The sequence below is a fragment of the Rhinolophus sinicus genome, chromosome 13 (genome assembly GCF_057876585.1).
Source record: "Rhinolophus sinicus isolate RSI-liver-muscle chromosome 13, RSI-T2T, whole genome shotgun sequence".
NCBI lineage: Eukaryota > Metazoa > Chordata > Mammalia > Chiroptera > Rhinolophidae > Rhinolophus > Rhinolophus sinicus.
The window spans coordinates 59,831,660-59,857,971 of record NC_142513.1 but is presented as its reverse complement, the minus strand read 5'-3'; the positions used below and the strand labels follow the sequence as shown (position 1 = coordinate 59,857,971).

The window sequence follows — 26,312 nt, the reverse complement described above, 5'->3', positions numbered from 1 at the left end:
AGTTGGCACTTATTTTGTTTCATTTCTCGGTAAGAGGTGTCCTCGCCACGGTGTGCATGTTGGTTTATTCAAGTATCTCCTTAGACTTGCATTTTCTTTTACTTGTGTTAATATCTCCTCTCCAATATCTCCTTTTTTTATTGTACCGATTCCTTCTACCCTCCCAAAACTTTAGGAGAAAGCGCTGGCAGTTTAAATGACCCAAATAAGGAGGCTCTGGCTAAGACAGAAGTGTCTCTCACACTGACCAACAAGTTTGATGTGCCTGGGAGTGAGAATGCAGAAATGGATGCTCGAACCATCTTACTGAAGTGAGTACTGAAAGTGGGAGAATGAAATAAATGTAATTCAGCGGTCCCCTGGCCTTGTAAGTCTGTCTTAATTCTGGTCACCTTATGTATTATTGCACGGGACTGTCTTATTTGCTAAGGTGAAATTTAGACCTTAGAAATCCTAGCCTTGGTACCCACTCAAATAAGTCTGGGCCTTGGTATCAACAGCTGCCCAGTGGGACCTCTGGGAGGTGGGGTTTGTACCACTGCTTCTTAGCTCCATTTGAGAGGAAGCAGAACACCTGGTAATGTTTACATGCTTCCTCCATCTCCTTTCAGCACAAAACGTTTAATTGTGGATGTCATCCGGTTCCAGCCAGGAGAGACTTTGACTGAAATCCTAGAAACACCAGCCACCAGTGAACAGGTAAAACTTCGGGGTTTAACATACACCATACACCATGATAAGCGTGTGCCAGGGTCGAGGAGGAGGGACACAGATGACAAGAGGCGGTGACCCAGGGCTGGGCCGGAGGATGGTGGTGCTTAGGGCTTACTGAGAAAGTTGTTGGTTCCTAAATCCGGAGGCAGATGTTCTTAGGGCACAAGGCTCCCTGGCACTTACATGCAGTATGTGTATGTGTTTTAATTTAACCCGAGGCAGAACCAGTGCGCCTGCCCAGTAATTTATTGAATATTATATAGTCAGGATTTTGTTAAGTGCCTTGACAGATAGAAATAGAAAATGTGACTCCTAAACTCAACGAACTCATCATCTTGTTGGGGAAATGTGATACGTATATACTGGGAGCAATTAGGAAACCATTAAAAATTAACTGTGGCATTGGCTGTAGAAATGCTTGATGTTCAGGCAAGAGAATATGAGCAGCAAAGCATCAGGAGAAAGTGGGGCTTGAGCCACACTTAGAAAAAGCGGATAGGACGTGAGACAAGAGGGGCACACCAGGCAGGGGAGTCCACGTGAGCAGAAAGGGGCGACATGATGCGGTTGGGCCTGCGACTCTAGAATGAAGACGTGGGTGAAGGTGAGTAGAGAGACACACAACATGAGAACGAATTATATAGAACCCAAAACTCAGACAGGAATCTGGCACTGGAGAGAGGAGGAGGGTAATGTGGGGGTTAATTGCCGGTGCTCTCAGAGCAGACGGCAGTAGGCTCATCCAGGTGAGTGATAAGGTCCCGGCCCGGTTGGCTGGCGGCGGCACGGTGGTGGGAAGCAATGGATGAGCCTCTTCCTGTTTAAGCCCCTGTTTCACATTTATAAAGTGAAAAGTAGATCAAGGCAGTCGTTTTCGGATTTTGAGCATAGGAATCCTGTTCATTAAATGACAGTTTCCTTGGAAGCCCAATATATACAGCAGGTGAAATTGGAGCTACTCTGGTCGCCCCAGGAATGGGGCCCTTGGACCCCGCCCGCTAGGACTCGGTGGTCCCTGTTGGGAAACCCTTCAGGCTACATAGAGGACTATTTGAAAGCCAGGGTTTTAAGTGAATTTTCAGCTTTTAGATGCTCTGACTGATTATCAAAGAGATGTGGATGAGAGGCAAGAAAAGAGGCAAAGAGTCATTCTTTCATTTATTCCCTGCACAGTCTCTTTTCATCCTTTTTACAGATGATCTAACTGAGACCCTTAGAGGTTAAATAAGCTGCCCAAGATCATCTACTTATAGTGGCAGAACCAGAACTGGATCCAGTTCTGTCCGACTCCAAAGTTTATGCTCTTTGCGTTGTATGTCATTTGGAGAAAAAGGCAGCACGGGCAAGGGAATTGCTCCAGTTTGGGAGGAATTCCAGCCACTCTAAATGTAAACATCCCAGTACAAACAGCTCAAAATATGGCACTGGAGCCCTAGTGACAAAGATTTAGGATCTGTCAGCACAGAGGTGATCATTGAAGTATTGAGAGTTAACATGACAGAGAAATAACGGGTCACTTGGAGCTACCACACCTGTGCTCAGGGCCAGAAGAAAATGCAGGGAAGATGAGCAAGGTGACAACTAAGAAAAGGCACTGGATTTGGGGTGGGGGAATGGTAGTGGTGATGAGAACAGGAGATGCAGAAGCCAGTTTGCAAGGAGTTAAATAAAGAATAAAGTGCTGAATGAATGGAACAGCAAGTGTGGATGGTATGCCGGCCAGGGACATAATGGGAAGATGTTGGATGTTGGCTAGGAAAGATAGAAGAATCAAAGGAAGGTCTTTTTCTTTTCAAGATACTGGACTTTGCAGTGTGCTTGGAGGTAGAGAGAAGGCCTGAGATGATTCAGCCTGGACAAGGTGGCAAAAAGAATTGGCAAGAATTTCCTGAGCACTGGTGTTGCATTGGTGTGGTTATAACATTCAGCGAGCTGTGTTTCAAATACAATAAAGTGGCTTCCGTGTCCTAGAATGTGATAGGGGAAAAACGAGGGATGGATGGAGTAGCCAGTAGAGCCCAATCTCCTTCCCGTACCTGAGAGTCCAGGAGAGAAACCCTAAGAAGCAATTTCATAGATGGAGAGAGACCTGCCTCTGCTTCATGCAGTTTCTCTCTTAGTTGTTAGGGCGCAGGTTTGTTCTCTCTGTTTCCAGAATGGAGTTTGAGAGCGGTGTAAATTCAGGTGCAGACATGCTGTATAAATTCACATTTTGGATTCGTGTAGTGAACTTACCAGAAATTTCTTTCTCTTAATGTGTAGGAAGCAGAACATCAGAGGGCCATGCAGAGACGTGCTATCCGTGATGCCAAAACTCCTGACAAGATGAAAAAGTCAAAATTTATTAAGGAAGACAGCAACCTCACTCTTCAGGAGAAGAAGGAAAAGATCCAGTCGGGCTTGAAGAAGCTGACAGAACTTGGGACCGTGGACCCGAAGAACAGATACCAGGAGCTGATCAACGACATTGCCAGGGTACTGTACTTGGGGTAGTGATGGCAGCCATGGTCAAAGCTGTCTCGGAGGCTTGTTAGACATACATTCAGTTCATGGGCAAATCAGTGTCCTTTCCTCTGAAGACTCGCTTCTGACTCTTCCAACATGAGGACCTTGCCTGCCCTTTGGTAACTTATTCCATAGCCTGAATTAATAGGGAGAAGACGAGGGATCTAATTAGAGCCTCCTGCCTCTAAATTTGTCTTGGCCTCTTTGGAATTCTTCCAGGCCTTTTTAGTGATTTCTATGAAATACAAATTCACATTGCGTTGATCATCAAATCTTTATCTTTTTCTCCCTCTCCTGACAACATATGTAAGAGGTTTGAACCAACTTTGCAAACAAATTCTAAGAAGTGGAAGTCTGTAAAAGTAACACAGTTCCCTTCCTCTGGAAAATACAAGTGGGAAATTAAAAAATGGATGAGATCTGAATTTCTTGGTTAATTATTGCACATGCATTAGCTGCCTATTAAGAATGTGTGGTCATGCAAGGCACAGTTAAGCTCTGCTGGGTTCTGGTGTAAATGATTAAGAAGCACATGACATTCACCATTTTCTTAATTGTGTCTCAGGATATTCGAAATCAGAGAAGATACCGACAGAGGAGAAAGGCCGAGCTGGTGAAACTGCAGCAGACGTACGCTGCCCTGAACTCCAAGGCCACCTTTTACGGAGAGCAGGTGGATTACTATAAAAGCTATATCAAAACCTGCTTGGATAACTTAGCCAGCAAGGGCAAGTGAGTATTGCTTTTTTGTTTTGTTTTTTTTTTTAAAGAATCCATGTCAGGAGAAAATGAAGTAGAGGCAACTGAAGTGACATTGGAAATTTTTACTTAAAACTCACTGGATCTTTTCATTGCACTAGTTCTTTATTTTGTTTCTAATCATTTGCATCTTTCCTAGTTCCATTTGTCACTATGTGATGTAAATAAATACAGTGTGGCAGGTTTCACGGGTGCTTATTTCTAAGCATCCCCTGTTCCACAACGTCTTCCTGGCCCTAGAAGTTAATCACGGATGGAGGTTATCTAGTGGTCCCAGAAACCTGGCTGTGCCTCAGAATCACTCAGGGAATGTTATAAACAGCCCGGGTCCCTAGCATCTCCTTACACCTGCTGTGCTCAGGGTCCCAGCCCGACTTTGCTGGCTGCTGAGGAAAGTCTGATGCAGCCCTCCTGGTGCGGCCGAAAGCCATCAGCTTGCCCATTTTACAGGGAGGGGAATTGAAACCCAAGAGAGGTGAGGCGGTAAGTGCGCGATCTACTTGTAGGTTAGTTTATTTTTTACTCCTAACTTCATTTTAAGAATTTTCAAACCTCAGAAAGGTTAAATGAATGAAACAGTAAACGCCCACATACCCTTCACCTAAATTCACCTGTTTTTCACATTTTGTCACATCACCTCACCTTTCTCTGGCTCACTTACTCTTCCACCTGTGTGCCCACTCACACTCTCTCTCCCTCTCTCTCTATGCCTCTCCTCCTCTCTCCCTCCCCTCTGCCTCTCCCTCTCTCTCTGCTCCCTCTCCCCCTCCCTCCCTAAAAGACTTCTGGGAGTAAAGCAGGGCTGGTGGGAAGGGATAAAAATTAGGTCCACCTCATCCAACTTGCAGAGCTGGCTCCGGTGCCCTTTTGACATGTCCCCTTCATTCTTTGAGCAATTCCTAACTTTAAGGCACAAGATGTTTCTGGTTCAAACTTGTACTTTCCCCTCCCTAGACTTGAAACTAGCTATTTCTCCAAATATTCGTGGTTCCTTTTAGTGAAGAATGGTATTTAAAAGCCAAGATCTAGGCACTAGATGTGCTCATTGTCACAGAGCCGTCATGCTTGTAGGCCTTTTAAGCAGATAGCACTAGTTCTCATTTCTTTCTTAATGGCTGTATAGTATTCCATTGTGTAGATAGAACACTTGATTCAATCAATTCTCCATTGATAGACATTTACACTGTTTCCAGTTATTTATTATTAAAAATTCTGCAACAAATAACCTCTTGTACATAAGTCATTTTGCAAGTATGGGCGTATTTCTTTTTCTTTTTTTTTTTTTTTCCCCCTAATTTATTTTTATTTTTATTGGGGACTTTTGGGGAACAGTCATCACTGGCCCATGTGGGAATCGAACCGGCAACGCTGTTGTTCAGAGCTCATGTTCTAACCAACTGAGCCATTCGGCCACCCTGGGCATATTTCTTAAGATAAATTCCTAGAAGTGGAGTTGCTGGGTCAAAAGTTTTATACAATTGTAATTTGGACAGATATTTCAGTTGCCTTTCATAGGGATTATTCCCTTTTACACTCCTACCAGCATTTCCACCCCATCTCTTGAGCCCCTCTCCCCGGGAGTCCCAAATCCCTGGTTCTCATTCATTTCTATTTTTCCTATCAGTTCTTGCCTCAGTTATCCTAATAGCTTCTACCATCTGTTTCTTTTCCCTTGCTCCCATTCCTCTTTTAAAAACTACTTATCTGAGCTGTTTATATGATCCCCCCTACACAGCTGAGGGGCATAGAGTGACTCCCGGGAATTCAGTACTTTCCCTCAGGCTGGCATTAGGAGGCCCACGCTTACTTGTAGGTACTTAGGTTCTGAGAGGGACATAGAAGGATTATGATACTGTCACATTCATGATGTGTCCTCAAATATAATTTAAATTAAAGGCAAAAGCAATTTAATAATGTTTTCACTGTTTTGCAGTGATATTAACCTAGGCTAATCCTAACATTTATTTGCCATTTTAGAATTGGTATGTTACTTATACTTGTGTATGGGAAGTTTGTTTTCTGACCTCATATCCTTAAATTACCAACAGACTCCAAGTAGGTATTTATAGAAAGTGACATGATATCATTTTTACAGAGTCTCCAAAAAGCCTAGGGAAATGAAAGGAAAGAAAAGCAAAAAGATTTCTCTGAAATATACAGCAGCAAGACTACATGAAAAAGGAGTTCTTCTGGAAATTGAGGACCTACAAGGGAATCAGTGAGTGTTTACTTTTTTACTTTGTTTTATACATTGATTTTTTTTTAAATTTCTGCGTTTATTACATCTTTATCTTATTGCCTTTCTCTAAACTGGATGGTCATTGTTATATTTTCTATCTATATACATTGATATGCAGAATTAGGCCTAATGCTCAGAGTTAATTTGTCTATTATCAAAAGGAAGTATTTCTTTTCCCTGTTTGTGGAACATTTGTGTCAGGACATGTTCACACCTGCTGTGGGCCCCATCTTAATTTTTCCTCTTTAAAGCAGGAAGCCATTCCTTCCATTTGTTCTGTTTGTAAACCAAGACATCTTACAAAACTGAAACTCTATACACATGAAACAACTCATTCCCATTCCACAGCCCTTGGCAACCACCATTCTACTTTCTCTATGAATTTGACTCCTCCTGGCACCTCATCTAAATGGAATCATACAGCACTTGTCTCTTTGTGACCTGCTTATCTTCCTTAGCATGATGTCATGGGTCATCCACGTTGTAACATGTGACCATTTGCCTAATTTTTTAAGGTCAAATGTACTCCATTTTATGTATACATCACATTTTGTTTATCCATTCCTCCATGGGTGGCTACTTGGCGGCTTCCCCCTCTTGGCTATTGTGAATAATGCTGCAGTGAGCATGGGTGTGCAAATATCTCTTCAAGATCCTGCTTTCATTTCTTTTGGATATACAATCTACCCAGAAGTGGGATTGCTGGATCATATGATAGTTCTATTTTTAATTTTTTGAAGAACAGCCATAGTAATTAAAAATAAAATTATATATATAGATAGATAGATAGATATATATATATATATATATATATATATATATATATGCTTTACATATTTTATATATATGGCCAAAGTACTTTCCAGTAGTGTCTGAAATATGTATGAAAGTGCTTACTTATCTCACTACTTCTTTGTCCTCATTTAACAATAATTTTTGGTGGTTTTGAATGCAATAGTTAAAAAATAGTATCTTTTTTAAATTTTGCATTTCCTTTAATTCTGGTTGGTGTGTGTGTGTTTAAAACATGGTTTATTTGCTGTATTTTCTCTGGTCAGTTTTTCAATTGGGGACCTGGGTCTTTTGGGGTGTTTTTTTGGCTGAGCACTTTGTACATCTTTCAAATTTGTTTCATAATATTTATTATCTCTTCCCTTATTTTGTCACCATTTGCCACTACTGTTCAAGTGCCTACCATTATTTGCCTCTCTTACTGCTTTTTAATTTGCTTTCATGGGCTTCGAAAGGAGATAACAAACCAAATCAGTTTAAATAAAATTATCGCAAAAAATAAATATCTGTGAGAAATAACATGTGAAGGTCTCATGTTGAGTACAGTGTGTGCACTTTAGTGCATGGATTTTGTGATGTCTCTTTTAGTTTCTCAGTGGCCTCTTTTCATTGTTCTCAGCTCTGTTCATAGTCAGTAAGGTTGCTCCAGTTGAGTTCTGAAAATCTGGGGTGACATGCTTTGAGCACTTGGAGAACAGCATATTCCCACCTTCTTCTGGGGCCACAAAATTTACAGGCATGAAACATGTTAAGAGTGAGCGATACCTTAAATATGTTAGATAGCAATTTATCTCTAATGATACTCAATGCATTTATAATTATATAGCACCTACTCTTTCCAGAAAACCTCTTCTCTTGGTTCTTTTTGTTCTGACCCCCTTTTTTTCAAACATTCATGCATTCAAATATACACCCTTTCTTCCCTCTCTTTCCAGTCAATTTGCTCTTGATTCTGTTTTTATCCACGTCTCAGCAGTGACCACAGGGAAAGCCAAGAGAATTCCTCTGACATCTTCCCTTCGGAGGCCATTGGTGACATTCCGCAATGGTTCCTCTTTCATAGAATGCAAGTGCTGCTGGGAGAGGCTGCCATTCTTCTCTCCAAGTCCACAGCAGGCAGGACTTCGGGTAGCGGTTCCAATGCTTCGCCTGCAGAAGTCCTCTGACCTTTAGCTTGTACCCCTTGTCACTCCTAGAGACATTGTTCATCTCCTTTCTGCATTTCACAGGACATTTTCATATGAGAACATGGAAATCACACTGTAATGATGTTATGTTTCAACAGGTTTAAAAATGTTATCTTTGAAATCAGTCCAACAGAAGAAGTTGGCGACTTTGAAGTGAAAGCCAAATTCATGGGAGTTCAGATGGAGACGTTTATGTTACATTATCAGGTGAGTTTGCACCAGGTAGAACCGAAAGCTCAGTGTCTTGGCTGGTCCAGGTGGGAGCGCCCCTGGGGAAAGCCATCCACGTTCAGCAGCGAGCCGAACTGCAGGGAAAGGAGCTGTGTTTGATCTCTGTGTGTCTCCTTTGGTCTGTGCACGCTGAGAGCCTTTGCAGATGTGGAAATCTCCAGAAGGCAGTTATCTGAAGCTCCTACTTAGTAATGTTGCCACCAAATTGAGCTGATACCTTCCACTTGAATAAAATGCTTAAGTACAAGTCTGGACAGTTCAGAATTGTAAGCCCGATCAGTAGCCTGACCTCGCTATCTCATTTTAATTTCGTGTACGTGCTTAAAGGTATATTTTGGGCAAGGTGTCTATAAATTGCATCTTTCTAATCTGAATCTCATTTTAAATTCAAAAAGTACGCTGCGGTAAATCATTTTAGAACATTGTTATGCCTAATTTTTACTCGTCAAATGCCAGGGCGTGGGGAGGACGACTCAGCTCCGTGTGTGTGGCGCTTCAGAGCCTGTCCCCACCTCATTCCCCTCACTGCTCACAATGCCTCATTTGTCACACTGGGCCTGCCGTTCTCTGAACACGCATTTGGGGTTTTGCACAGGCTGCTCTCCCTTAATTGAGGACCCTCTTTTCCCTCCCCCATTTATTCCTCTATTTATTGAGTCCTTTCATGTGTGGCACCACCCCTAAAGCCTCCTCTGGCCACGGATGGTTTCCTCTTTGCTCTGCAGCTATTAGAGGCAACCAGTTACTGTAGGTGGCAACTTCTTTTCCTCTCACCCTTCAAACTGTGAACTCTTTACAAACAGGTAGTATTGCTTTCCTTCTCAATGACTAGTAGACTCTCAAAACATTAGCGGAACAAATATGAAATGATTTTGTGATGCACACAGCTAACTCACGTCCTTACACAAAAAGATCCTGTTATTCCTTCAGTTTCACCAAAGTCTTATGCGTCGACCATTGTGCCCCGGTAATGTGTTCATCCGTGCACACATTCATGAACTCTGGAATGACGGCCAGGTGCAAGGTATCATTAGCACAGGTGACGCACCAGCGTCCTGGTCCTCACGGAGCTGCTAGGATTTTTCCAAAAGATGAATTGGTTGAATTTTTGGGGTCCTTTCGAGCCCGTTGACTCTTGGTTTCTCATCACCACTCTTTGAAAGTTGAGGGTAGACACCGCTCAGATTTCCTAAATTTGTTCTGGACAGTGAAGGGTAGTGGGAAAAGTGGGGGCTTTGCCGTTGGATCCAGACTCAGCACCATCTCTGCGCCTTGTCTTTAAACCTGGGATAATCACACCTCATAGGATTTGTGTCAGACTTAAAAAGATGCTGTGTGATGTTCATACACAATCTGGGGCACATGGCAGACACCTGATAAACGTGTAGTCCTGTCCTGTCCTTTGCTTTCAGATTGTACAAGCTTTGTCATGTGAGACAGACACCAAGACTCTAGTAGGGCTTGTTGAGACAGCATTACTGTCCTCACCTAATTTTCAGTGACCGGTGTATTTCACCAGGGATCGAAATGCCTTTTCCTTCTCCAAGCTGGCCCGTCACTTAAACTGGAGACACACAATTGTAACTTCTGAACTAAGAGGCGTAGATGTGTGTGATAACTGAACACGCTGCTTTTTCTCTCCATGTTGTGTAAATTTTGATACGAACCACATGACCTCTTTAGCTCCCAGCCTGGTGACCAGCATGCGCCTTTGCTCCAGCTCTCAGGGGCTTTGCCGCCGTGAGCAGTGCTATCGTCGGGAACCCTTTTCTCAACCCATTTCTCACTGACACACGTGGCACACTTCGTTCCTTCTGGATCCCTCCCTATGTTGTGGCATTTCTTTTCTTGTTCCAAGGACTTGATTAACTGTCAAAATGTTTTCCTGAACAGGACCTGCTGCAGCTACAGTATGAAGGAGTTGCAGTCATGAAATTATTCGATAGAGCAAAAGTAAATGTCAACCTTCTGATCTTCCTTCTGAACAAGAAGTTCTACGGGAAGTAACTGGTCATTTGCTGCCAGCCCAGGAGGATAAAGGAAAAGAGCGCTTCACGGGTACCTGCCTAGGGCCCCTCTTTACCCACTGGAAGCAAAGACCCAGCCCACAACGGTGCCTCAATTTGATACACTCCCAACGCCACATTTTTAACTTCTCCCGCTCTGACTGGACCTTGGTAACCTTTTATCCCTAGTGAAATCGTATTTCAGGCTTAGTCTGACCCCTCTTGTTCCTTCATTTTCTTCTGTCCCTTAGGAAGGAGTGGGACCTGCCTAACATCTCTCCGTGTGGTTATGGCCTTAGAGGTCGCATTACTGTATTGTAAGCTTTCGTGTTTTAATCAGCAATAGGGACGGTGGGGGTTGAATGCTTGTTGTTTAGAAGTGGAAGCTGTTAGCACCCAGTTTATCTGTAGTTACTAAGTTATCATTTAAAAGTGAAGTTTCTTTATATTTTCGCCCCATCTGTGAAATGGAAGGATACAGGGCTATTGGTTCTCTTCCATTCTGATTTTCTTTATGGGCAGGAGCCTAACAGAAGTCACTGTTCTCTGTTCAAAGGAAGCATTTCTAGAAAAGGCAGAGGTATTGTTTTTAAATTTGGACAATTCTGTTAGTGTAAGGCTCTTGTCAGTGGATGGGAGAGTCCCATTGATCAAATTCAACTATTTAGGTAACTTTAGAATGGTCTGAGTCGTCCCCCTGGTTTGGGACTCCTGCTTGCTTCTGTCGGTGCACAGGGATTGACTAGATTCAGGAAGGCAAGCTACACCGTCTCTGTGGAAAACGAATAGGTTCGCCTAGCATAGGATGTAATTTTTTCATAGCTGTTTTATATCTTAAGAGTGCCTTATTAAAATGCAGATTTCTTTCTTAAAATGTGGGTGATAGAAATTTTAAAGATTTATATAATGCTTCAAAGCCTTTAGAATACTGTAAGAAAAGGTTTTTAAAAATTGGCTTATCTGTATATCTGAACCCTTAAAACTTTCTTATAGCTAAAACACTAGGATTTATTTGCAGGGTTGCAGAGAGATAATCCTGCCTTAAATAGACTGAAACAAAAAGAAACAAAACCAGCAGACCAAAGTTACATGTGACATTCAAATCTGTTTTTCCCCTTTTCTTTCTCTTTTCTCTTGCTGCCCACACTGTGCTTTTATTTTATGAACTCTAGTTTTCTTGGTTTAGTCAAAAAACAATTCAATTCTAAACATTGAATTTTTAGGAGGTTTTTATTCTTAGATAAAAAGTCATATTATTTTTTAAAAACTTTTGTTTAGGTAAATATACTGAAATCATGCTGCTGAGCCTCCATTTTCTCTGATTGGTTCAGTATTGTTTTATCATAAAACATAAAACTTAAACTAACATTTAGAAATTTACCGATGTATATTTAAATCCAATAAACTGTTTTTTTCATGCGAAATTATGTGATGTGTCCCTGTTACAACTAAGTCTTGGAGACGTGTTTTTCATGGTAGACTGTTTACTCAGTGAGTTCCTTGGGTACAAATGTAAGTTGTATGATTCTTTACATACTCTAGGCAGCCCACAGGCCATGGAAGGGGTGTCTACTACCCTGGATCTTGTGTTTTTGTTGTATTTTGGATAATTTTTTAGTAAATATTTTCCTCAGATTAAAAAAAGATGCTATTATAAGAAGCATCACCTCAAAAACTGGGACCGGCCAAAGTGTCCACCTGTTTACCTTCAAGGAGGATACCCTTCCCAAAAGCTTGTCGGGCTCCCTAGGCCACATCCAGGAGAGACAATGAACCAAGTTTACAACTTGAATAAAATGTGATGTTGCAGTTATCTGTAAGGATTATAGTTCCCTTGACAACTTCTAATGCAGGATAGCACAAAATGCCCTTCAGGAGTTTTGATTATAACTATATGTAGAGTTATTATTTTAATAGCATTGAGAAGGACCGGATGAACTCGAGTGGCATTGAAACCGAGTAGCTCTTACTACTTTTATTTATTAGCTGTAGTATTCTCTGTCTCATCTCTCTCCTCCTTTGACCTTCTCTTCCACCAGCCATCATGACATTTCCCATGAATTTACTTCCTCCCAAGAATTTGGACTGCTCATCAGATTGTTGCACCACACAATTACCTTTGTATCTCTGTGAAATAAAAGGTCATTTGTTCATGTTTGTGTTTATTTTTCTCAGTTTCATTGTTAGCAGTTCCTGCTAAACAGAGTGTTGACTAGAGTGAGATTTAATAATTGAAAACAACCCTCTATAATCTTTTGAAGGAGCAAACACAAGTCAGCTATCAAATCACTGAATTATCTAAAGCGAATTTTAACATGTGAGTAGACTTTTTAAATGTAATATCCTTAAAGTCACCCTAAAATAAAAATAAAAAGCTGGTGGGGAGGACGAGCATAACATCACTGGATTTTGATTGGCTAATAGATGAAAGTTTAAAATTGGAGCAGTGTTTACTATTAAGTGACAATATGAAATAAGGGGGACAGAATCATTCTAAAGTAAACATAGTGAAAACCTGGAGGTGATGGTCTGTGTGAGTGGCCCGACTCCCCTCTGAGGAAGGGTGACGTGGTGAGAACATGGGCTTTCCTGGCAGTGGGCCCTTGTGGAAGTTACCTCTGAGCCTCAGCTCTCCCCTTCGGAAATGGAGATGATGGATGTCTGGTAGGTGTGTTACTCAAACCTGAAACAGACTGTTTTGTGTGTTTTTTTTTTTAACAATTTAGGGCTCTACATTGTCCTGCAAAGAAATCAAGGGAGTTAGAAAGGTGCTTATGAAGGCATTGCAATGTTAAATCAGGAAACCAGAACAAAGGGAAACTAGAGGAAGGGGCGATGGAACCTGGAGTGAATGCCCAGGAGCCCCCCTGCTCCTGGCAGCCACAGTGGTGCTGCCCTCACCTCTAGGTCCTTGTAAAGCCGAGGAGAATTTGGGAAAACTACCTCCCTCCACCATTTTAACTTTGACATCTACATTTTTAAAAAATGTTTAAATTGTGAAGTATGTAATTGCCACCATTATTACAAACTTCAAGATAAAAATGACCTCACTTTTGAAGGAAATGAATGGAAAACCGCCCCATCCATTTAAAAACGTATGTATATGAGCAAAGGTCTTTGTCAGTTGGAAACTTGTCTTTTTTCCTTCAAACTCATGTTTTTATTCCACTTCCCTCAGAATTTTATCCTAATGTGATATTTTAAGTATAAGTCTTAGTTTTGATTATCCTGTCACATTTGTAACAAAATTTTGTCTTATTTCTGGTGACCATAAAAGGCTGTTAATACAGAAAAATATATATGCATCATAATTATCTTTAATGTGTATTTGATCAAAGTAATATATTGTCTTGACAAAGAATTCTAAAAGTAAGCTATTTGAAATGCGTTTCCTAAAGAGATACATAAGGTTTCAGAAACTCCTGGATAAACATTACTCTTGCTGGAATGAGACAGGGCAGAGAACCAATTCTCTTCCTATTTTCCATTTTTACAACTGTTTGCTGAGAAACTTTGCTGTCATAATAAGCATATGGAAATGGAAGGTGTTTTGTTATAGCAATGTCACATTTTTTACTATGAATTATACTCATGACCTTTTGACTTAGAGACAACTTGTTTAACCCGATATGCTAAAGATGCTTTGGGGAAAATACAAATATTTTAATACTCTTGTGGCACTACAATTTGTAAACATTTTTTTATTATGAAACACTTCTAACATAAACATTGGGAATAGTATAATGAACTCCCAGGTGTCCACCACCCAGTGTCAACAGTTATCAACATATGATGGAATTTCTATCTCTACCTCCACCCACACCCTCCTTGGGTTATTTTAACAAACCCCAGGTACATTATTTCAACCATTAATGCTGCAATAGGTTTCTCCAACACAGGGTTTCTCAGTGGGAAGCATCTGTGCTCCCAGGAGACATTTGACAATGTTTGGGGATATTTTTGTCTCAAGGAGCTGCTACTGGCATCTGGTGGGTAGAGGGCAGGGATGCTGCTAAACATCTTACAATGCCCAGCAGAGAATTATCTAGTCCAAAATCAGTAGTACCACGTGAGAAATCCCACTCTTTATAGATGACTTTTTTAAAAAACCTCAGACCATTATTATCACACCTAAAAAGTAATTTTAAGATATCAAACATGCAGTCAGTGTTTGCATTTCCCCAGTGTAATTGCTTAAATAAGTTTGTACCAAAGTCCACATGCTACATTTAGATGATACATCTCATACCGCCCTTAATCTATAAGTTCTCCCACTTTTTCTAATCTTGTATTTGATGTTGATCCTGCAGAATTTCTACATTCTAAGTTTCTTATTACATCTTTGTGGATCTGACTCTCTTTCAACCTTTTAGCAAGAATATTCAGAATTCCTATTATATCACATCAGAGGCTTATCTTTTTGTGACATAGATAAAGACTGGTCATTGGGTTCAAGTGTTGCCAGCTTGACCCATTTGTTATAAACTTTTGCCATCAGTTTTTCTTCACATGGTCTCAGCAGCCACCGATCATGTCATGACGGCCTAGATTTATTTCACTAGGGGTTGCAAAATGGTATTGTTAAGTCTATTCATTGATCAGAATTGTTCTAAAAAATTCCTGTCATTAACATGTTGGGTTACTTTAAAGAATATCCCTACAGGAAAAGATGATGCATCCATCTCTCCTTTTATTAACCAGTTTTCAGAATGACTGGTTCCCTAATGTCTTCTAAAGGTGACTATTGGGGTGGTGGTGGTTTTTAATCCTGTGACTGCTGGATTTTTAATATATTTCATGTCTTTTAATCCACTGCAGTTTTTTTTAAATGCTCAAATGGTCCTCTCCTTGGCCAGTGGAAGTACCTTAGCAGTGACTCGTAGCCTCTGCCATGACCCCAGCAGTCCTTGATAGCTTCCTTGCTTTCTGGTGTATGTTTTTTAAAAGAACATTTTCTGAGTTCATAACAGAACAAGTAAATAAAATGCTTTTATCTTAATATATGCAGTTCTATGAAAGAAAAAAGAATGCCCTGAGTAGTAGTAGTTGCCAATTCTATGGTGCAAATACTTCCCCATAGCTGATTTCAAGCTTGATGTCACTTGTCACTGAATGGAGAAGTAGGAAAAGATGCTAGCAATTAGCTCTCGTGAGCTAGTTCTAAACTACAGATTGTCTTCTAAGAATAATAGGGAGCAATTGATGGATTTTAAACAGAAGAGCAAGAAATCCGATTTACGCTTTAGAAACGTGGAGGATGGGTGGGGATGAGGAGGCAAGACTCAGGACAGGTTGTGCTAGACATCTTCTATTTGTCCCTCCAGATCACCCTTCACTCTCCTCTGTGCCCTAGAAAGCTGGCCACGTGGACTGCACCACTGTCTCCCTGCAGCTTCTGGGTGGGTTTGGTCAATGGCAGGCCCCACAAGGAGACTGGCGTTCTGGAACAGGGTGAGGTAGGATATATTCTTTCAGATCACTGAATTGACTGCCTCTCGCTACCAAAGCCCAGCTCTCCCTAAACAACTGCCCTTCCTGATGGCAGTAAGCAGTCCCTCCAGGCCCAGAGTGCCAATGTCCCTGCCATAACTAGCCCCGAGGGTCCTGCATTATCTCCAAATCCTGTTCTGTCTCTTTACTAACCTTTCCTCAAATTACCAGTTTGAGTGTGCCATCTGTTTCCTGCTGGGACCCTGATGCACAAGTGAACCAATTAAGATCTCAATTAGAGGTTTGGTGGTTTGAGTGGATAGTAGTTCTTAGCCTGGGGGTGGGGGGATGTATGCTAGAGATATTTATTAGGAAGTAGAGTTGATTTACTGGGTGTTGGGGGAGTAGTGGGCCAGCAAGTGCTCCTTGGGAGGGTTCTGTGATCAAGAAAGTTTGGGAAGGACTGTATTCCATCATTCTATTTGCAAGTCATGACACACATAAGCATATTAAAAAAACTTTCCACAGTCAAGAAACCTGCTTAACTCTGTTACCTAGCTTTCCCCAAATGTGTTTGACTGCTAGCCCATCCCTCTTCTCAGGAAACTCCTGTTAGTCATCTATGAAATGCATGTTCCACGGGACACACTCCGAAAGGCGGGAGAAAGGCTAGAATAGAACCTGACGTGAAGCTTTTAGTAACTATTAGGTTGGTGCAAAAGTAATTGTGGTTTTTGCAACTTTTAACCTTTTAAACTGCAATTGCTTTTGCACCAAACGAATAGTGAATATTACTTAGGAAACAAACAAAAAAAAAGGCAGATATTCCCTGTTTTGCCTCTACTGGTCTAGAAAATAACTGATATGAATATGTAAGAATTGATAAACACATAAACTTATAGTACTTGCTCATAGCCACTTTGTCCCTGGGCAAACACATTCCAAATTCCTATAGGGACAGAGGCACAGAGATTTCAATGGTGGAGGAAAAATGTGGGGTAGGGGTTGAAAAGAAACAGAAAGGATGATGTGATAGGAATTAAAGGTAACTCCTCTCATGAACAGCCAACTCAGAAACAACTAGCTTCCCAAAATAAAGAGAACCAGTGCTTAGACACTCCTTTCCATGAAAAGAAACCTGGATTGCTTGGAGAACTGGCCGATTTCTGGGGCAGGACAGAAAAAGTACAAGATGAGCCTAGATCCTCTTGTGCCCAGAGAGAGAGAGAGAGAAAAAAAAAGAGCATGTTAAAAGGACACAGAAATCAGCTTTAAGGTCAAATCTGGGATTATTTAAGTATGAAAATAACAGTAATGGATTATAATTTACTGGATAAAATAAGAATTCATGATCCCACCCTGATATCATCGATGGATGCTGGAACTAGTGGGTGCTAGTTTGTTAAGTAACAAGATATTTATATAGTCTCAAAGTATCTCCAAGAGTCTTATTGATTACAAGGGGAAAAAACAGGAACTTTATAGCAGAGAAACCTGAGAGACATTACCTTCACCAAACGATCTAAGCTTAATGTCAGCAATGGGACATCATGTGCCTCCTGGTTGATAAACTGAGAAGAATACAACATTGCTCCTGTGCCATTCCTGCCCAAAATGCAGGAACGAGAACATGCAAGACAAACTCTAGATAAGGAACATTCTACAAAATAACTGGTCTGTCCCTTCAAAAATTTTTAGCCATGAAAGACAAATAAAAATTGAACTGTTCCCGATTAAAAGATACTAAGGAGGTATGACAACTGAATATAGTGAGTGATCACAGGTTTACCATAAAGAATATTATTGGGACAGTTGGTAAAATTTTTAATAACATCTGTAGATTAGATAATAGTACTATATCAAAGTTGATTTCCTGATTTTGATCTTTGTACTATGGTTATGTAAGAGAATATCCTTGTTTTTATGAAATAAACACAAGTATTGAGGAGGAAGGGGTATCATATCGACTTATTCTCAAATTGTTTAGAAAAAATAAACACATAAAAACGATAGAGCAAATGAAGTAAAATCTTAACATTTGGGGAATCTGGGTAAAAAGTATATGGGATTTACCTCACATTATTGCAACTTTTGTGTAAGTCTGAGATTATATAAAACAAAAAGACTTCAAAAAGAAATGAGGATCTTAAGTACATCAGGGATGATTTTGGCTGCAAGAAATGGAAAACCAACTTCTGGTGGTTTAAACAAATTTGCCTTTCCTTTATGTGTCAGTAACTAAACTGGTCATGTTGCCAACCTCCTCTGTGAGAGAGGCCAGGAAGTGGCCTCTGCCTTTCTGGTCTCTGCAGTAGAAGAGTTGCCATACCAGGTTGAATATTTACAATTTGAAAAGTACAAGCCGTATTAATTAATTGACCCATTCTGTGATTCTATTCTTAATGGCAGCATTTCTTAAGGTTTGACCCATAGACCACCTACATCAGAATCATTTGTTATAAAGGCAGAATCCTGGGCCCCAGCCCAATTTGCATAAATCATACTTTTTGGGGATGGGCTCCAGGAATATAAATTTTAAACAAGCACCTGGTTTCCCACAAAGTCGTAGACAAAGGTAGGTAGAAAACTTAAATCAAACACCTTGAAATGCTAGATAAAACAAATGTGAGGCTTCGTTGAGCTCACAAAAAGAATCCTCAAGTGACTAAAAATCAGATAGTAAATGTGGTTATCTATCCCACTAACCCCAGTAATCCAAGGGCATCAAAAAAATATTTTTAATTAACTCAAATCCATACTTTATTCAGATTTCCTGGGGATTTTATCTATTGTCCTTTTTCTGTTCCAGGATACCACATTACATTTAGTCATCATGTCACCTTAGATCCTCTTGGCTGTGACAGTTTCAGTTCTCAATGCCCACTTTGGTAAAAGGAGATCTTACATGAGCCAGAGTTCAGCCTGGAGCCCAAGCCAGGACCCTCAAAAGAATGTACCCTCCGGTGTGTTGGGAGAGGACATCTCTGGGCCCTGAGCATTCTTGGACATTCTGGTTGGTTATGCCACAAATGTAAAGCTATGATCATTCTCTACTGGGCCATTTCTCAGGGTTGTGTTTGCAGCAAGCAACTTTGAGGAATAAGGTCATGCCTTCTTTTGAGACAGAGTAGGTTTGTTTCTCTCCCACTGCATGTGTAGGCATCCATGTGGGCCTTTCTGCATCACGCCTGTGGGACTCTGGGTAAGGGGAATTGACGCAGAAATGATACTCGTGCTGCACGCTGTGTGGGGTCTCCAACCCAGGAATCTCATGCCTCCTGCCAGCATCCATAAAACAGCAGCAGGTTAATGTACTAGCTTGTAAGTAGGGTGAAATCCCAACCTAAAATGGTGACATCTACCACTGGCAAAGTTAACAAGTTTGATGCACCCAGCGAAAGCTCAGTGTTTCTTATTAAAGGAAGGAAAACAGAATGAATATTGGGAGACAACTAGCAATCTCTGCTACAAAATATATAAACAATATATTTTAAAGCATTTTATGTCCAGAAACAAGGAGTCTATACATACTTGGTATGTATGTCTTAATTATGAATGGCGAGTCAAGGATCAGCAGAAGTTTGAGGAAAGCTTCTAGACAGAGACATCAAAATGAACAACTCACATAAAACACAGACAGTTTAAGGAGTAGACGAAAATGTAAAAATAGAAATAACCTATAATAAATAGCACATCCATGAAATGAGTACAGGATGCTATTTAAAAAAAACATATTTGGAAATCAGGAAAGAGCATTTAAAATATAATAGCAGAAAAAAAGTTTAACAGATGGGTTGGAGGATAAAATTGAGAAAATTTATCAGGAAACAGAACAGCAACAAAAGATAAAGCAATAGAAAATAGAGAAAATATAACGAACCTTAGAAGAGCAATCTAGAAGACCCATTGACTAACAAAATTTCCAGAAATAAAGAAAAACAAAAAAGATAAAAAAATAAGACAATTTCCCAGAACTGATGGATATGAGTGTCCAGTTTCCACGTATATACACATTGCTCAGTGCAATGAACAACTAAAGCTCCACACCAAGGCGCATCGTCATAACATCAGAACACTAAGCCTTCAGAGAATGGGGGAAAGAAAACAAAAATAAATGACAGCTCTCAAAAAACCAGGTCACCTTCAAAGGAAAGGGAAACAATGGGAGTGGCCTTCACAACAGCAGCACTGGAAGTGAGAAAGCAGTGAAGTGATGCACAGATCCCAGTGAAAAGGAGTTCCGAGGAAAAAGACTGATTATTCTCAGCCAAACTATCAGTCAAGTCTGAGGGTAAAGTAGAAGCATGCACACACAGTCTCAAGGATTTGATTTCTTATGTACTCTTTTTTTCCCCTCAGGAAACTTGGAGAATGTACTTCACTAAATTGAAGGAGTACACAAAGCAAGAGGACAGGTGGGATGCAGGAAGCAAAGGTCAGAACACAGGAGATGAGGGACCCCTCAGAATGATCGCTAGGGGAGAGCCAGCGCCACTGCAGCACAGTAGGCCTGCAGAACAACCAGTCCAGGATGGAGCAAGAAGGAAAGTGCTCTAGGAGAGAAGTTGCTCCCAAACCCACCATTCAGATTCACTTATGTCTTTCACCGTTCTTTCAGAGAACCTCAGAAAGAAGGCACCAGAAGAGGTGAGGGACAGGGCTAAAAATACAAACATTATAAATCAGAAAGTTTGGGAAAAAATTTATAATGGGTTGAGAGAAATCTAAGCAAATAAAGGACAGGCAATTTTTAACTCCAAAAAAAAAAAAATCGTGCTGAAATGGAACTATATGTAAACACTTAATATACCAAAAATTATCATATAACTACATTGAAAGAATGGGAGCAGGGAAAATCATTTTTTTTCTTTTTTATTAGTTTCAGGTGTACAAAACAATGTAATAGACATTTATCATTTATACCCCTCACAAAGTGATAAGCCCTCTTCCCCATCTGTATGCGATGTCTACCCCTCCTCTGACATCGCATACAGCCATTACAGGAAAATCATATTTTTGATGGGGACACAAAACAGCCAAAGCATCCCTTTCCATAACAAAATGAATAGTTAATATCTAAAATTAAAGAAAAAACCACAAATCAGCAGGATAAACTTACAGTGGAAATTGGGAATTTTTTAAATTACAAGACTTTGTGAAACTATTTTAAAACAATTCACACATATTTGACTTAAAAATTAAGTTAGAATGATTAGATTAACTGTCATAAGAAAAGAAATGGAATGAATATCTTCCAAATCAATAAGGGAAATATGGAAATTAAAAAACACACACAGTCATTCAATGCAATAGAATGCACATATGATAGACCCCTGCACTGGTGAATTGGTGGCTGGATATGGTGGATTTAGCTGAATACCCATTCCACTGTCCTTTATGTCAGAAGCCCAAAGCCTGTGACCATATTTCCTAGGTGTTATTGCAGCTAGGATGCTGGATGCAATTTTGGCTCTTCCAATCAAATTTTCTCTCTAATTGGATTTGTAAGGTGGAAGTAAAGCAGAGCCTGTGTGTGTACTGTTTCTGTTGGCGAGGACTGTAGGGGAGGTGTCTGATTTTATTCTGCAGTGGCTCTTATCATGACAATAGCTATACGGTTCAGGACCTGGTAAGTGTAGTGACAGCTTTCCAATTCAATAGGTGGCTTCCAGATTTTACAAGAGGCAGTGGCTCCTTTGGTAGCCTGACTCTCAAAGTTATTCCTGAACATTCAACTGAGAGTCTGCTTCTTTAGCCCCCACACAAGCCCTTAAGCCATTTTATATCTCGTAATAATCCTTTTGTACTTAAACTAGGTAGAATGAATTCTGTTCTCTGAAACAGAACCCAGACAATATAACAGGAAAGCAGAAAAAAATTCAAAGAAAAAGCATGGTAAATAGTACAAAATAAAACAGAAGAAATAAATCCAATTGTAATTAATAAAACAAGTTGAACTCTAGGTAATAGAGATATATCCTCATATGAAATTTCCTTTGAAAATCAGCTAGATGCTATGCATGAGACATGAAAAGCATAATGAAATACTACACAGCAGTTAAAACAAATGAATCAACACAAATGAATCCCAAAAATATAATGGTAAATGAAAAAAGTTGCAAAAGATTATTCAGCATGATGTCATTTTTGTAAGATTTAAAAACAAAATTTGGTATTCCATATGCAGTGGTAGATCCATAGATCAGATGTAATAAAAGTATAAAAACATGAACGAGAATGATATGTGCCACCTTGAGCTCAGTGACTCTAGGGAGGAGGAAGAAGGAATAAGGGTGGGGCTTTAGCTATGTCTAATTTTGTCTTTCTTTAATAAACACTATGTAAGTGAAGCAAAATGCTTTGATATCTTTCATCTTGATGGTGGAGGGCGTGAGTTGTTAATATTATTTTCCACACTCTTCAGCATGTCTCTGATATTGCCTGATTGGCAAAACAGACTCACCCTCAGCTGCCCAGGACATCTTTATGCACATAGCATTTATACCTGAGAGTGGCTCCTGGACTGCAAGAAGGAGGAGGGCCGTGGAGGCTGATGGGCTGCTTCTGAAAGGTGAGGTTGACTCCTGGCTGGAGCTGGAGTTTGCAGAGGCTAAGGGGAGACTTGGAAAGAACCTGGAAAAGGGGCCTTTGCTGAGGAGCAAAGAGGTTGCACCAGGGCGGGGATGGTGTCTCATGTTGGTGCAAATCAGAAGATGGTTTGAAAAGATCCAATTGAGTAACTTTGTCTTGGGTGGGCCTGAGCAGATGAATGGAAGGAGGGAACAGGCTGGGAGCTGGAGGACCGGAGGGCCAGAGAGCGGACGTTAAGCCCACAATATGGGTTAAAACTTAAGGGTGAAAACTCTTAAGTAAACCATCATAACTGGGGGGGCAGAAGGGTGCTAAAACGCTGTTCTAAAATTGTAACGTGACTCCAAAAGCCAGGCTATCCCCAAATTGGACCGTTTTAGTCAAATGGTAGCTTAGCTCCTCCCTAGATCCGTTTGCTTTACTGCCCGGGCTTTCCTCTGGATCTGCGCGCTGCGGGGACCGGAGCCCAGGGAAGCCCTGGGTCAGCCAGCTGTGCGGGGGACGGGTCGGCGGGCGGGGGCAGGCGGGCGGTGCGGTGGGCGGGGCCGAGGGCGGGGCCAGCGCGGGGGCGGATCTCGCGCGCTCCCGGCCGCTCGCTGGCTGTGGGGCCGTGGCGGCTCCTCTCCTGGGTCGCGCGGGAGGAAGGGCCTCGGGCGGAGGCTTGGGCGGCCTGCGGACTGACGGACGGACGGGTGGGCCGAACTGCAGGCCCCGCGCCCGCGGTCTCCCCTCCGCCAGCGCTGGGCCGCGCTATGGCCGCCTCGCCGGGCTCGGGCAGCGCCAACCCGCGGAAGTTCAGTGAGAAGATCGCGCTGCACACGCAGCGGCAGGCCGAGGAGACGCGGGCCTTCGAGCAGCTCATGACCGACCTCACCCTGTCGCGGGTAAGGGCCCGGGCCCGCGCGGGCGGGGGCGGCCACAGCTGCGGGCGGGCCCCACGCGTCGGGTGAGAGGTCGCGGGCCTGAGGCAGCTGCGGGACGGGCCGGGGCGGTGCCCCGGAGCGGGGTCGGCCGGCCGCGGCCTCGGCACTCACTTCCCCGCCTTCCAGCACCCGCGCGTCGTGGAGATGGGAGGTCGCGGTGACGGGCGGCCAGGCGGGCGGCGGAGTGAGGGAAGTCTGAGGGGGAGGGTGACCGGGAGCCCGGGAGGAAATCACTCGCTGCTCCGCGGCGGGCTGAGAGGCTCCTCACCGCTCTGAACGTCCACCCCCAGTGAGCCCTTCGGGACCGCTGGGCGCCAGGGCCGCGGCCCGAGGGTCCCACCCTCCCCAAAGGGGCGCTCTGGGCCGGCGCCCGCCTGCTGGGGTCTCGGTACCGTGAGGGGACTCGAAGTTGGACGCGAGCCTTTCCTACTTTGACTCCTCGGAGGTGCTGTATCCGCCGGTTTACTGGGTTCCGCTTCGGGTATTTCGCGAGGATGGGCCAGGTGCACAGCGTTGCTGGTGACGGAGGAGGGTCCAGCAGGAAGGCGCGAGCGGGACGAACTCCGGGCGGGGTTGGGTCACTTGCGTGAGGCCGTGGAGGATGGAGAGCCAGCTGCAGTGTCCGCGGGACTGCTGAGGAGCGGGCAGGCCTGGAGGAGCCTCATGCTGACCTTGAAGGACCATCGGGAGGATGGGGGAGGATGCGCAGAGGCTGGGCCGGGGGCGGCGGGAAGGAGCGCTGAGTGCAGAGTCGCAAACTGGCGGTCTCCGCTCACCCCGCCGCAGACACCTTAGTTTTCGGTCAGCACAGTGTTTGGGAAAACTTCTTGAATCTGTTCCCAGAATTTTTTGATTGGGAGATTTTCACATGAAACCAACATTTATTTATTATATAAATATTTCTGTATATAATATCACACACACACACACAGTTGATAGTACTTATCCTGAATTCCCATATGCGCCATTGGCTGGAGCTGGGTGATGTTACCCCCTCAAATGGAGCAGGAATTCTCTCGTTGGCCACAGTCCACACCACACCGTCATGATCCCCACATTGAGCTAGGTGTCACTTGCCATTTGTCATATTTCTGATGATTTTTTTGTGTTTTTTTTTAGTTTTTTTTTTTTTTTTTAGTGAAGTTAAGGGGTAAATGAAATACTGTTATACTTACATACCTGTCACTCTGAGAAAAAAATTTTATAGCTAAAGAAGACTGAGGATTTCAAGAAAAATTTTTTCTCGTACCCTGACTACCTTCACTCATTTATTGCCCACCTGGTGTCCACAGACATTTACGTGTGACCTTGGTTCGATTTAGGGATGAGCGTGCCAAGCTCAGAGCATATTGAGGAGAATGGCTGGGTGAAAGCTGGGGATTAATGCTGGGCCTGGGTTATTAGGTGTCGTTTAGATACATACATTGTCTATGTACAAATACGGCCACTCTGTGTCTATATTTAGAGTTGCTCAGTCTCTTAAAGACAAAAATTGTTCACAGATCCTCAGCGTTCACTTAAACGAGTTTGATTTCATGTTACTCAAATATGTTCAAACAGATTTGCCGATAGTGTCTTTTGCTTATAGTTGCGATATAACCATTATCTAAAGCACATGTACAGATACATTCAAAGTTAAAAATGCAGTAAATTCAAATTAACACCATTAATTTACGGGACAAATGCTATTTTGCTGAACTGAAATGCAGCTCTCAATGTAAATATGGTGCTAACCCCTATAGCTCAGATTCTCTTGAGTTTAGCAAGCCTGATCAACTGGGCCCTATATGATAACTCATTTCAGCCACCACTTCTCTCTATTCTAATTACTACAAAATTATGATATCACTTTACCCTTTACTGGTACAGAGCATCATTTACATGTTGATTTTGTTTTTTGTGTTCTTTTCTCCTCTACCAATTGCAAGTAAAGTAACTGTGTTCATCAATATAAAGACAAAAAACACAGAATTTGCCTAGTAATATTTGCTTATTTAAACATTTTAAGGGTTATTTTCATAATGAATCACAAAACTGAGTACTTCTTCTAGAGAACTCTTAGTCCCCAAGGATATGTCTGTGAACTTCCAATGGTCCAAGGATTCCAGATGGAGAAGAATCCGTCTAGTTTTGTATTGGTAACTGGATGGCAGATATACTGACTTTCCGTTACCGTCCCATGGCAGATAGCGCTAATCAACTTAGGTACTCTTTCCTCTCCGAGCCTGTGCTGGGCTTCAAGTTCTTTGCTACATAATCAATTCTTCAAGAGTTGAAGTTAAATCCTAGTAGGTGGGATGTACTAGATTATGGAGAATTTTTCATCTAGCTTTAAGGTTCAGCTGTATCAGGAAGCAGTGGGAAAATTTTGAGAAGAGAATGCTGGGAGGTGGTCCCAGCGATGGTAAGGAGAGGGAAAAATGGAGGCAGGTGTGCCTGGAAAGAGGCTGTTCCTTTGTTCGTTCATTAATTTGTCAGTACTGGGGTGCTCACTGTGGTAAATGGGATGTGTGCACAGGGATGGTGTCTCACTTCAAAGATCTTATTTATTAAACATTTTTATTGAGTCCCTAGTGTGTGCCAGGGGTTAGGATGAGCACTCGGGGTACAGTTAGTGAGTAAGCAAAACACAGTCTCTTCATGAATTTTAGGATTTAATGAGAAAGACCATTCATTTTACAAGTAAGGATTCATTTTGATGAGTATTACAACAGGGAAAGCAGGTGGAGCTTTTGGAGTGTATGACAGGGAGTCCTAACCTCTAGTGGCCGAAAGGGTTAGTGGGAGTAGGGAAGGCATTTGAAGGTATCTGCTTGTGTGGTGAGGGAACGAGAGTGTTGCAGGCACAGGGAACAGGTTCAAGCAAGGGGACGAGAAGGGTGAAGGGGGTGCTTTGAGATTAGGCCTCCACAGGGATCAGATTGTAGAGACAGGA

General features: G+C 42.1%; 2 protein-coding genes across 4 annotated transcripts in view; both read left to right on the top strand.

Annotated features, from left to right (window-relative positions):
* IQGAP1 (IQ motif containing GTPase activating protein 1) overlaps nucleotides 1-12,586 on the top strand; it is a 97,297-nt gene extending 84,711 nt beyond the window's left edge. For both annotated transcript variants that reach the window (XM_088789454.1, XM_019716106.3), the window contains 7 exons: nucleotides 176-311; nucleotides 612-699; nucleotides 2,977-3,189; nucleotides 3,785-3,951; nucleotides 6,074-6,196; nucleotides 8,295-8,403; nucleotides 10,321-12,586. In XM_088789454.1, the coding sequence (XP_088645580.1) occupies nucleotides 176-311; nucleotides 612-699; nucleotides 2,977-3,189; nucleotides 3,785-3,951; nucleotides 6,074-6,196; nucleotides 8,295-8,403; nucleotides 10,321-10,434 (950 nt within the window). In that variant the 3' untranslated portion in view covers nucleotides 10,435-12,586. The remainder of the gene's footprint in view (nucleotides 1-175; nucleotides 312-611; nucleotides 700-2,976; nucleotides 3,190-3,784; nucleotides 3,952-6,073; nucleotides 6,197-8,294; nucleotides 8,404-10,320) is intronic.
* A 10,386-nt stretch (nucleotides 12,587-22,972) lies between these two features.
* CRTC3 (CREB regulated transcription coactivator 3) overlaps nucleotides 22,973-26,312 on the top strand; it is a 78,532-nt gene continuing 75,192 nt past the window's right edge. Inside the window, exon 1 of one of the 2 annotated variants that reach the window (XM_074318253.2) lies at nucleotides 22,973-23,338. In XM_074318253.2, the coding sequence (XP_074174354.2) occupies nucleotides 23,207-23,338 (132 nt within the window). In that variant the 5' untranslated portion in view covers nucleotides 22,973-23,206. The remainder of the gene's footprint in view (nucleotides 23,339-26,312) is intronic. The other variant, XM_019716109.3, reaches the window with a different exon arrangement.